This window comes from Catharus ustulatus, chromosome 16 (assembly GCF_009819885.2).
Source record: "Catharus ustulatus isolate bCatUst1 chromosome 16, bCatUst1.pri.v2, whole genome shotgun sequence".
In the NCBI taxonomy this organism is placed as follows: domain Eukaryota; kingdom Metazoa; phylum Chordata; class Aves; order Passeriformes; family Turdidae; genus Catharus; species Catharus ustulatus.
In genome coordinates, this window is record NC_046236.1 from 4,112,120 (window position 1) to 4,125,044 (window position 12,925).

A 12,925-nucleotide genomic window follows, 5' to 3' on the forward strand; every position below is an offset into this window, starting at 1 on the left:
TGCACCCCTTTTTGGGGTGTAAAAAGAAAGGCAGCAATATCAGGGGACCTTTCATACACCACACGTTTAGTTTTGGTAAAATATCTAGAAGATAAAAGACATTAGATGTTCAGCTGTTTTCAGCCACTGGGACTGTGCACCATTTCAGATAACCTCAATCCTGAAAACATTTTGAATTTGAAAATGTAAAACCAATACTTGGGAATGTTGTACTGCAGCAGAAATGTTCTTTTACATTTAAGTGAATACTTTCTGTAAATAACCTTATTATTGTTCTCTTTTCCCAATCACCTAAGCCCTTTCTTTAAAATGACACTTAACAAACTGGACAGCAAAATGCTTCCCAGGTAGACTGTTGGTGCTCCTTAACACCTGCAGTAATGCTGCTGCTCTCAGTCTGTCCATTCATGCACAGATGGGTCCCCTTTTCTGTTTGGTTTCCAGTTTCCTCAAAGCCAGCTTATGAAGGGAGGATAAGTGATAAATATATTTAACAGGTATTCAGTCTCTGCCCTCTTACTGTTGCCTAGAGAAAACAAAACAGATTTCCCCATTCTAGTCCTGGACTAACAGGAATGGCACCAGCAGGTTGCACAGTATTTCCAAAGGGTGTTTTTTGCTTTAGAATGATGGAGCCTGACAGCACAAGTGTCTTCTAAGAATGCTGTCCTATAAAGGAGCCTGTAGTTCTTTCAAAATTTTTCCTTGATAAAGTCCTTTAAAAGGAGTGAATCTTTTAGGCATTCTTCCACTAAATTCATAGTATGTGAGAGCTTGACACAATGACACTCAACATACTGACCAGTCTTAAACTAAATTAAATAAATAGTTAATTGCATTTGGTTCAATCCAGAGCCATAACAAAGTCAATTTAGGATTGAGAAGCAACATATTTAAAATTGCAGGATGTGCACAAGGTTTGCTTCCAGGCTCTCTTGATCATTAATTAAATATGTTATGGCTTTCAGTTTTTCTCATTTATCTGTACAGGTTTACATATTGTAAATGCATTATTTATGTTTTCCCTTAAGTGCTGAGTACTGCCAGGATGTTTCTCTTAAACTGGCACAGATAGCAAAAAAGACAAAATGAGAGAGCAAATTTGGCACTAGTGAAATGCTCAGAGAGCTGCTCATGTTCAAGTGAGCCTTTCCCAGATGTATTTTAATAAACTTGATCTGACAAATAGAGGGCCAGACAGGCAGATGGCATCCATGTTTAAACGATGAATTCTTTTTTTTTTTTCATGAAGGTAAGTTTGGTTTGTTTATATTTTTTCCTTTTAATCTCATCCTAGTAATACCTTATCACCAAGCCTTGCTGCTTTTTTCTGGAAAGCTCCTAGGATGAAGGGTGGAGAGGGAGCTGTCTGAGTGGGTGTGCACTCTGAGGGAAGCCAGCTCTGAAATGGATTTTGTTGTTGTAGCTAAAACACAGCTCAGACTCAACCATTTGCTGAACTTTGAACCAAGGGAGTTGTCCCCAGTGGTGTGTCCTGCACCTTGCTCCTGTTTTTTTTCCTTTCTGAGGAAACTGAGTGTCATGTAGGTGGTTGAATCAAAAAATAATTCCAAATAGTGTTCTCACATTCATATGAAAGCTGTTTGTTTTAAAGTAAATTCATGGTTTTCTTGTGTTGGTTGGCTGCCAGATGTGGGGGAGCAGTTGGATGTTGAGATGTGGTTGTCTTCTTATTCACTTACTCTTTGCCTCTCTATTGTATTCTCCCACTGTTCATGAACACTTTTCCCCCATCTTAAATGCAATTTTTCTGATCTCTGAGATTTCAGGTATTTTATGTTTCAAATTACCGCAGTAAATGGCTATTATCTAAAATACAAAATTAACTATTTGCTTAAATAGTTAACAACTATAACCCTTGTTCTACTCTATGAATATTTGATACACTTTTTTCTTGTTATCTTAGATATTTCACCTCTCTTGCATTGCAAATCTCCCCCCATCCTACCACCAGAGGTTAAAATCTCTAACACAGAAAAGCTAAATAGTAAAAAAAACCTGAACAAAACAACCCAAACTCACTTCTAACTTTGACTAGATGATCACTGTAGGTCCCTTCGAATTGAAATATTCCATTCTATTTATTTTTAATCAAGGTGAAGAGGTTCCTGTGGAATTCAGATCTGAAATTAACTCTTAAGCCTTATGCAAGCACACTTACAATGCAGACTGATCTAACCTTAAAGTAACTCATACCTGGTGTAAAGGCATGAACTTTGAAAAGTGCAATTGTTGGTCTGCAAGTGACAGTCACTTCAGCTGTACTTAATTTGACTCCTTAGGGGAATTGTAATTAGACCTGTGCTGACTTCCTTCACTTTTTAGTCCCTGCCAGGAACTTCAAAGAGCATTTGTTTCTGTTAAGGTTGTATTTTCATACAGGGACTCTGTTGTAAAACTTCTGCTAAACAAGTAGAAGGTTAAGCCTGTAATGTACTTTCCAGGACTCCTCCTGTGATGAAGACAAGTTTTATTTTGTTTGTAGTAACCTAAGTTTGACTGAGAAGTTGCCATTTTCATTATCACTATGGAATAAAAATATATTATACAAATGGGTATTGGTTGGTGTTTTCAGTAAGCACAAAGTGGTGTTAAGTGCATTCCAAACCTTTAAAGATACCCTCAGAAACATTGCATCCAATTTCATGTTTGATGGATTGTTTGCCATCTACACTATGACAGAACTGACTGTGATGACACTTTCAGGGCTAATTATGCTCCCTAATGATTCTAAAATTATTCTAAAATTGTTGTTTAAAAAAAAATAAATAAATGAAAGAAAAACCCAGCCAGACACAAAACTCCTCTCTCCACATGGACAGATCAACACCTGAGTGCCTTCCTGAGCAAAGCTTTGAAAGTTTGGTTCCAGAGGTCCTGGTGCATGATTGGGTTAGAGAGCTGGGAGGTGGACAGCAGGATGGGAACAGGAACAGGACAGCAGGCTGGGAGCAGGGAAGCAGGCTGGGAACAGGGAAGCAGGCTGGGAGCTGGGTGTTTTCAGGGCAGTTGTTGTTCCCAGAGCTCTTCCTGGAGGAGTCTCTTCCTTCTGGCAGAGTTGGGATGTCCCAAGCTGTGTCCCCACTGTCTGCAGTCACAGGGAGTCAGGTCCTGCTCAACCAGCAGCTCTCACACTCTGAATGGTGTTTCAAAATCTGGCAGAGCACAAACAGCAGTATGGAAAAAAAATGCTGTGGAATCAAATGATCTTCAGAGTGACTTTTACACCAGATTAGAACTGGATGTTTTCATAGGAAAGTGTTTTATCCCTTATTTAAAGATTCTGTATCGTTATTCCTGAGCTGTGCTATGAGTATATCACATTATCAAAGCAGTGGGGTAGTCACAAATATGAGAGACTTGTGATGGAACAGAAAAGGAGGAGAGCTTCTTCCTAAACTGGACTGCTAATGAGGTGTTTAAAATCTAAACAAGACCCTTTTCTACTTCAGGTTGTTTTTGTTTTTTGTTTTGTTTGGGGGTTGTTTTTTTTTTGTTGTTGTTGTTGTTTTTTTTTTTGTTTTGTTTTTTTTGGTGGGTTCTGGTGTTAATTTCGTTTTGACCTTTGTAAATTTAAAAAATAAGTGAATTTATTTTTTTTTCAGTAGTGATTATGCATGAATGCACAGGACAATATTGTGCTCAGATAAATGGCTCCATTTCCAGTATTTATATGTGGAAGATAGGTAGAGTTAGCAGCTTGCTTGTGGCACAAATATTATGCTTTCAAAGTTATTTTGGCTTTTTTTCTTCTTTTTTCCCTTGCAGAGTTCAAAACAACAGATGAATTGTGAAAGAGACCAGCTAAGGGTAAGTGCAATGATATGCAAAATGTTCTATTTCTTTAAAACATAAGCAGAGTCTAGTCTGTGCTATTGACAGATGGATTACTTAATTTAAGAGGAACATATTTAGTTCATTTGTTGCTTGTTGGTAAATATTGTACATGATTCAGTATAAAGGAGGTAGATAGATCCAAGTTTGGTTTTTTTCTGTAATGTGGTGAGATTTGGCAGTAAATGCCTCTTCATGGGACCCCAGCACTCTGAGCTCCCCCCGTGCAGCTTTAGCACTGCCAGAGGTCACGGTGTCCCCAGACTTGCTTCACTCTCAGATCCTTTCCCACAAGAAGATGTTATCCTGTGGATTTTTACAGTCTGTGTCCTTCCAGAGAGGATTCAGTGGCAGGGCTGGTTATTTCAGTGTCTGTTGGTTGTGCACAGTCTGTAAGGAGATGGAGTTCCTGAGCCCAGGCTGCTGAGCTCTCTTGTTCTCCCCTTCTCCTGTGTTAGAGTGACCATGTTAAACAGCTTTTAGTCTCTGCGCCCTTCAAATGCTGCAGATCCCTGAAGATGCTCTTCCACTGCAATATTTCTTGTTTGGTTCTAGTATTTGTTTGGGAAAGTATAAGAGCCTTCATTAACTAAAAGAAAAAAAAAAACAAAAATACCACAAAAACCCAACCCACCAAAAGCTTTTTGGTCTTCTGAGTATTGCTTAATAGACCTAGATTTATTGATAGCACATGATGAGTATTTACTTGAAATCCCACATGCAAGTAGAGAGGGAGAGGTAGGCCTGAAGAAAGGGAACAGAAAAAGCAGCTCTTTGTTTGTTTGCTGTTCACTAAGCATCAGCAGTGCCTGCATGACTTGCAAGTATAAAGAATATACTTGTCTTAGAGTACATTGTGCAGTGTTCTTGTCCATCCAGCCATTCTTTAGATTAACTCCATCAACATATCTAGATGCTTCAGCTGGTCCTCACCACACTTGTAATAAGATTTTTGGTAAACAAGTTATGCAAGAACAATGCATCACACATTGTCCTCAATTCTTTTCCTGCTGACATGTGACTGCATTGCATTGTACTGGAGCTGGAGTGACAAAGCTTTGTTTTATCAGTACTCATGTCTCAACAGAGCAGCTGTCAAAGCTAAAATATTGCAATAGTACCTGAAGGACAGGCTTTTCAAGAGGTAGCAGTGCCTTGAGAACAAAGGAAGTTTTAATTTCTTTTTATTGTTTTATTTTCTCCCTTGAATGAAGGAAAACATTGTTTTTAAATATAACCTGAGGAGGCCAACAGCTCCTGCTTCAAGTAAAATTGTGTGCTTTTTCAAAGCAGTGGATGAAATGTGGTGCAGTGAAACTTTGATGCATATTTCTATTCCAGTGTTACACGTTTGTGTCTAACAATGAGCTCAGTGCTTAGGCTACCTCTGTGTCATAGCAGAAATGACAAAACCATGTCTGTAACCTACTAAATTTAGGCACATCTTCTTCCACAACTCCTGTGGTGTTCCTGTTACACTGAACACAGTTTCTGGTGTAAATCCTGCTCCTGTCCCAGAGACCCCTGTGGCTTTCATGGCTTTTCTGCTGTGACAAAAGGTCACACCAAAATTTCAATGTACTGTGTGGACATGTTGCATTTTGAGCACTTGACCATCCTGCCACTTTTAGGTTGGCTCCCTAACCCAGCAGTGCTGTTAAAGAAATGTTTCATTGGCTGAATCAGGTTTTGGCGTGCTTTCTTTTGGGGTTTGTGACCTGCCATGAGTACTTGGATGTGAGGCAGTCCCTTCACAAAGAGTGGTGCTTCATCCCAGCTCAAAGAATTGAAATAGAACACAGAAACAGGATTAAAACAACAAAATGCCAACATCCTGTTGTTTGTTAAACCAAGTAAACCAGATTATTGTTAGATCATCTAATAATACGATTAAAAAAAAGATATATCTCCCACTTCCTTGCTGAGTCTTAGATGGAAATGTCTGCCACTCTCCTTTTTTGATTCCCTAGTAATTCCTTAGTCTAAGAGTAATTTAAAAGTTTCAAAAGAAAAGCTTGTTAAAAGCATAATAGTAGAAGTAAATAATTAGTCATTGTGTGGCTGTAGAAGGAAATATCCGACTCTGACTAAAATAATTTCTTCATACATTTCTCACCTCTTATCTGTTTCACTGCCTTGTAAATTCTAAATGCAGAGCAGCACGTCACTGTTCTGGAATAAAGCATTTAGAATAATGAAACTCATTCATATTAGAGCCTCTGGACATTATACATTATATTTACAATGAATGATAATCCTAATAACTAAAGAAGCCTGTGTATTATAACCCTTTTCTACTCAATATTTGAAATTCACAACAACCACAAGTGTGTAACTTATTTGCCCTGCCAACCTGGTACAGTCCCCAGGTAGACATTAATGTCTTTACCTGAATTATTTAAATGAGAAATTATACAAAAAACTATGGGAATTTTATCTCTAGCAAGGCTGGTTGGAGGTTTTTTATTCCATTTGGAAACATAACTTTACCTAACTTTGGTGAATTTCCATTTGATTTTTTAAAAAAAGCATCAATGCCATCTTTCAAGTTTTACTTTCTCTTGGCAGTGATTTTCATTACAACGTGCTGCCTTGAGTAATAACTATTTTCATGTTTCTTAATGTCCTTTTGCTTTCTAATCTGGTGTCACTTAAATCAAGTTATGCTGAAAAAAAACCAAAATGGTGTCTTTTAAAGGCAAATTGACTCATCAGTATTGCTGTCCCCACCTCCCTGCACACACTGCGCTTCATCAGTATTTCCTTTAAAGAAAATAATGATGCTCTTTACTCCCCTTGGTTGTATTTTGTGTTAGCCAGTCCTGGTTTCTAAATCCCTGTTTGGACATTCACACCCTCTGCTCCGCTGCCTCTCCCCTTGCTGCTCAGGAGTGGCTCTGTGTGGTTGGCATTCTGATGCATTCAAAATGACCTGTGAAGACACAGAACTCACAGCTTGCTCCAAATCATTTAAAAGTGCTTTTCTGCTTATATTTCAGTCTGAAAAACAGACTTTGAAACATGCGTGGTACAGGTTATTTAAGGCTGTGAAGAAAATTGGGATGTGAGCCCTAAGTAGAGATTATTTGGGGTACATAAAGCTATAAATAAGGGCAGTGACAGCTCAGAAGTCTGTCTGCTGTCCCCACCAAACCTCCTTGCTGCTCTGACTTGAACCTGGGGTGGTACTCTTTTATCATAGCCCAAGGACATGACTTAAATGTACAGGCTAACTTAAAGCTTACCCAGCTTTACCCAGCCTTCAAGTCATAATTTATTATTTTGTGTGATTTATTCAGTCTAATGTTTAAAATGAACTCCTGTATCTGTCCTGGCTTGAGTTGTGCTATAGAAGCAAATGTGTTTGGTTCTGATGCAGCAACACCAGATGAGCTCTCCAAGGTGGGCAGACAGCAATTTTAAACTCTAATGTTGGGAGGCTTTATAAATGTTCCTGTGAATACCAATGAGGTCTAATGGTAAATGGTGTGATTAGCTTCCTTGATCTGAAATTTTCAGTGACCCAGTTGTTGCTCTAATTAACAGCTTCTTTCACATGTGCTTATTATCAAGATACATTATATGCAGCCAGAGTTCTTTCTCTGGTCTGAAATACGGGCAGGGCAGGCTCTTACTATCATCTTGGATTTAATGTCAACTTTTATGGCTTTATAGTGCTCTAATTTTCAAGGAGACAGAAAGAAGTTTTGCATTCAATACTGTTCTATTTGTCTTGTCTCTTATATGGTAAATGAAATAAAGTGCAACATGCAGCAAAAATATATATCAAAGTTATGCCAGGTAAAGAGAAAACAAAAGCAAATACATTGATGCCCAGCATCATTTTTAAGCAACACTGATCCTGCAGTATTTAGCTTTATTTGTCTCTTTATTCAGTGCATTAATTTATCAGGGTTGTAATGTGCTCAATTGGATTGATGGAGGCTCTTGGAAACCTTTTTAGGGAAACTTTTTGAAGCTCATTGTTGTGGCATTAGCTTTCTCCAGTGATTAAGAATAATCCATTGACATTTTTGTGTCCAGTGTTCCTCTGATCCACTAAGTAGTTACATTGTGATTCAGTGATAGACACCAATTTTTTAATCATTTTGAAGCTGCACAAAACCAAACAAATAACTGGAGAGAAGAAGAGAATCAGAGGGGAAGTGATTTGTTAAGCAGATGTTATTCTGGAGGGTTTTCTGAAGTTCCTCAGGGTAGTAGTTGGGCAGAACACATGTGGTGGTTGGCCAAGAACCTCTGCTCTCCATCCACCTCTTCCCACACTGCTCACGAGGCAGAGAAATGGGTATGAGCTTGTTTTGGCAGTCAGTGATGTCTTGTTACCAGAGAGCAACATGTAACTCACAGCATTTCTGCAGAAAGGGCAGCTGGTTCTGGCCAGTAAAAAAATGCCACTTTCTGCCTTTCCTCTGAAAAGCCCTTGGTCTGCATTTGTAAACTGTGTGTGTGTTTTGCCTGGAAGGGTAATCAGGAACTACCAACTATAATATGTCCCTCAAAGGAAAAAGGGCTCAAAGGAGAGATAAGTTGGATCAATCCAGTGTGTTTACTACTCATCCTTTCCTTAGGAATTCACATGTGCTGCATTTGATGTGCCAGACTAGTGGCTTAAAGTGATCCTGCTTTAGTTCCTGTAGTTATTCTGGCAGTGAGCTGTGTGTGTCACCCTGGGTGTAGGTGTAGTGAGGAGATACAGGTAGGTGAGATCAATAAGAAGATGTATTTTTGGTTCCTGATTTGTATTACATGTTGACATGGAGTGAAATTGGAGTATTCTCGCTCACTGTTTTACCAACTCTATTCCCAGTGGTTCCATAAAGAGTAATACACATCACAGCTCAGGAAAAAAACCCTTGGAAATAAGATCTAAAAAAGACTGGGGCAAAGGGTTAATTGTAGGGATGTCTTTTCATTTAAATTTTAACTTTGCTTGAAATAAATGTGTGCCAAAAATAAGGCAACTAGAAAAATGTAAATTTAAATTGCAGTCTCACTTGGCAGTTCTGCTAAATTTTAGGAGCCTTCCCAAGATTAGTAACTCATAATGCTGGCCTCCAATTTGTTGCTTATTATTATTGCAACTAAAACAATAGCAAGGTAATGAAAACTGTCAAGGTACACGTTTCAAGTGCCATGGCCTCTCACCACAAGGATTCTGTTCTCTTCAAATGCTAACTGCTAATAGGGCCCTTGGATCAAGAGAATAAAGTGTTTGTTCAATAGTGGTGCCATTCACTTCAGGTTTCTTTGAATTCTTTCAGGAATAATTAAGAGGCCTTTAGGTATTGTCCTGACTCTGCTCTTGATGGAATGCTGTTGAGAAAACTTTCCATTCCTGTCCTGATGTTGTTTTGGCATCTCTCTCTGAGAACAGCAGGCAGCACCTTTTCTGCTGTTCAAGAGCCACTTTCTTTTGAATTCAACTTTGATTTTTGCACAGTCAAGTATTTTCTCTGTATGGTGCTTCATAATTGCTGGAACTGAAGGATTACAGGAATTTTTTGTGAGGCTGAAGCAGTGTTTCTACTAAGTCCACTTAGGGTGACAGATTCCATTTAGGGCTGCAGCAATTTGTGTGGAATTCAGCAGCTCCTCAATGTGTGTTTAAACTCATATCTCTGCACAGACAGCCTGTCCCCAGGGACAGGGAATAGTTCACTAAGGGCAATGAAGGTTCAGCAAGTGGTACATTTGTGAAGGGTTAGAAGGAAATATATTTGGACAGTTTAAGGGCTGCTGAGACTGTACCCAGCATAAGTTCAATATCCCTGTGCTCTCTTCCTCCTGCTGCACAAACATGAGCAGTGCCCGGTCCTGGATCCACTGTGGGTTTGGGAGCAGCTTCTGCACTGAGAACAGCAACTTTTGGTTCAGACTTTCTGCAGTGACTGCACACAGCTCCTGCTGCAGAACACTTGCTGTGAGCAGGGCTGCTGTCCTAGAAAAGAAGAAAGGTTTTCTTGCTTAGTTGGTGTTTGTTGAGAGGGAGCTCTTTTTTCACACAGCTTTTGTAGTTTCTCTTTGATCATCTGGAAATCAGACCTCTGAGTGCACAGCTTTAACAGTGTTTATACTATCCTGGCTTATTATTTCAACCTCTGCTGTTGCTGAGGCAATTTGACTAGCAAAGATCATGGTCTCTTTAGTGTCACACCTAATTCAAGCAGGAAACACTATCTAGTTTACACTGCAGTTGGGGGGGTTGTGGTTTTGGGCTTTGTTGGTTGATTTGGGGTTTTTACAGGATTAGTGTTTTTTCCCCCAGGTGTTTCCAGGAGGCTTTTCTGGCTTGGGTGGGGTTGTGTGGTTTTCCATGGGTGCTGTTGGCTTGTGAAAAATCAGGAAAGGCTTTCCAGTTGTAGGTAGTTGTGCTTGATTTTTAACTCACTCTTTGGTCCTTCTGCATGGTGGATTTCTATTCTCATTTATTTCTATATAAAAGAACAGACTGAGCATCAAGATTTTTAAAGGGAACAAGAAAGGCATGAAAATATGGTAAGAACTGAACCCCAAACAATTTGACATGGACAATCCAAACAATGTGGTGTTATAGGGACATACAGTCACCAAGCTATGCTGACTTCTTGAACCAGTATTTTATCAAGTGAGGAGAATGAAGGAATATAGATTTTAATATGGATATCATGTTCTTGTATTGATGTTAATTGGGTCTTTTTCTGTTCTGTAAAATCTTTCTAAACTTGTTTAAACCAGTCAGATGTGCTGCTCTACAAAAACATTTCATTATGCTTTTTAAAGTAGCTGCCAAATTTTTTAAAAGCACCAAAACTACAAGAAAAAAATAAATTCACCTTAAAAAAACCACCAGAAATGTGTAAATCAATATTGATATGCAAATATATACATAAAAGTATGTATTTGTATTACATTTATTTATAAATACAGACAAGGATCCAGTCCTACTGACTTATGGTTGACGTGCACACACACCCCACTGCTGGATAAAGAGTGAAATCTTGGTTTGGATAGGCCAGGATTTTAGAAGGTTGTGTTTGTTCTTAGTCCCAACATTTTCAGTAGTAAGAATAAGTGAAGTGTAAGTGAGCTCTGTTCTGTTCTGCACCAAAATCCCAACTTGTCCTGAATGCCAAGTCTTCATGTTCAGCAGAAATGGCTGTCTTGGTACAAAACCCCAAAAAACTCCATATAGTCCCCAGGAAGCAAGATAGAGAAATAAAAAGAAGCTCCATCAAACAAACAAAATCTGTGTTTTATCAAGCTGACAACAGTTTTGTGCCATCTTGAAGTCTTTGGGCTCAAGAAGGAGCTGCACCTGGTGTTGGAAGACAAGTGAAGTAGGGAATTTTACAAACACCTTTAATTGACTAATCTTTCTTTTCACAAAAGCTTGCAGCAAAAATTTATTTGGAGCAAGAGTGTATTATCCAGAGTTTCAGAGTTTTCCCTGTGTGGGCCTGCACAGGTGGAGCCAGGTGAACCTCATGGAGCTGAACAGGGCCAGGTGCAAGGTCCTGCCCCTTGGCTGAGTCAGTCACCAAGGGCTGCAGGTGCTGGGGACAAACTGATTGAGGGTTGAGGAATGAGGAATGGAAGAAACCCCGAGCTGGTATTCCCATATTTGCAGCATGGTATCTGCAGGATCCATTTTATGAGCCAGGAAGTCAGCAAAGGTAAAAATGCTCTGCTGATTTGTAGCCCCTTTGCTGTTTCTCACCCCTGGGAGAAGCTGACCTTGTTCTGGTGATGTTTTCTCCTCACATCTGTGTGCTGTTGTGTATTTTGAAGCTTTGATCACCTCTGTTCTCGTTAAAGACAGTGTGGCTTAGACAGGGAGAGGGAGAGATAAAACCAAAGTGCATCAGATCACAGGAATTTTCTGTGCTCCCCTAATACTGAAATTTGAGCCCTTCATGTGAAGGAGTGGCTGCAGATGTATCCCAGGTGTGTCATCAAATGCCAGCTACACTGTTATCCATAGGTAATGGGCAAAAATACAGATGCACTCAGTGCTCACAAGTTCCATTCCCAGCATTTCTCTTTCATGCAGTAGTTATCTCTGCCTTTGGATTCTTAAGATCTCTTTGAGTTCAACGCTGAAGGTAAAAAAGTGGTGTTCATCTCAAGGTCACTTTGGTACTTGAGAGCAGCTGCCCTCCAAAGAGCACATAATGAATAGTTTTATTACCTTTTGGTTGGTTTTCCCTACGTGCTGTAGATTGCTTCATATGCTATCAGCTCATTTCTCCTTTTTTTCTTTTTTTTTTTTTTCCCTCTGAACCACTGCTTCCTACAACTGTTTTCATCATTGTTAAAAATCATTTATATAGCACCATAAATTACAGGCACTTTACAAGCACAGAGTAAAATACTGCCTTTGCCCCAACTACTTTATGGTTCAGATACATCCTTGATATCTGGTGTACCTTTTTTACTTAACACACTGCCTGGGAATTTTAAGGTAGATTGCATTAATCTCCTGTTCTATCCCCACAATTTTTCATGATCAAGTGATGGTGAGTGCCTTTATGTGATGCAGATAACCAATCATCTGTTTGCTACTTCCCATAAAGGTATTGTAAACATTCTGCTTGCTGAGATTCCAGGCACATACCTCAGTGCTCATACATTTGCATCTCAGACCTGTGGATACTGGAAAAAAATAATCCAGCCTTTTGATAATTTAACTCCCCCTTGTTCTTTTTTTCTTGACACTCTAACTGGCATTTCCCATTTTTTCGAATGAGCCCTGGCAGTGTGTTTTTTGAAAAGGCAGTTTATTTTTTTGACTTTTGGCTCAATTATTAGGCTCCCAACTCCAGGATATCTCATACCTCATTTACAGTCCTTCTTCCACTAATGCAGATATTTAAAATCTAATTGTAGTTATCATTTAATCTGAAATCAGGATTATTTTTTTTATGTTTGCCTGGATTGTAATAGTCCAAAATAAATTAAAGTTCTGTTACAGTAATAATTTACCATTTTCTTTCACCTTTAAACAGAGATTTGTTTTAAAAACCCAAAACAAACAGCTGTAAATCTAGGGGAAAAAAAACATAAATTC

At 39.0% G+C, this 12,925-nt stretch overlaps 1 protein-coding gene across 22 annotated transcripts in view; it reads left to right on the forward strand.

Annotated features, from left to right (window-relative positions):
• The window catches only part of RBFOX1 (RNA binding fox-1 homolog 1), a 1,131,477-nt gene that overhangs the window by 763,925 nt on the left and 354,627 nt on the right, over positions 1-12,925 (forward strand). For 20 of the 22 annotated variants that reach the window (XM_033073813.1, XM_033073810.1, XM_033073809.1 and 17 more), the window contains one exon: positions 3,790-3,831. The exons of the other annotated variants lie outside the window; for them this stretch is intronic. In XM_033073813.1, coding sequence (XP_032929704.1) covers positions 3,790-3,831 — 42 coding nt within the window. The remainder of the gene's footprint in view (positions 1-3,789; positions 3,832-12,925) is intronic. 22 annotated transcript variants of the gene reach the window in all.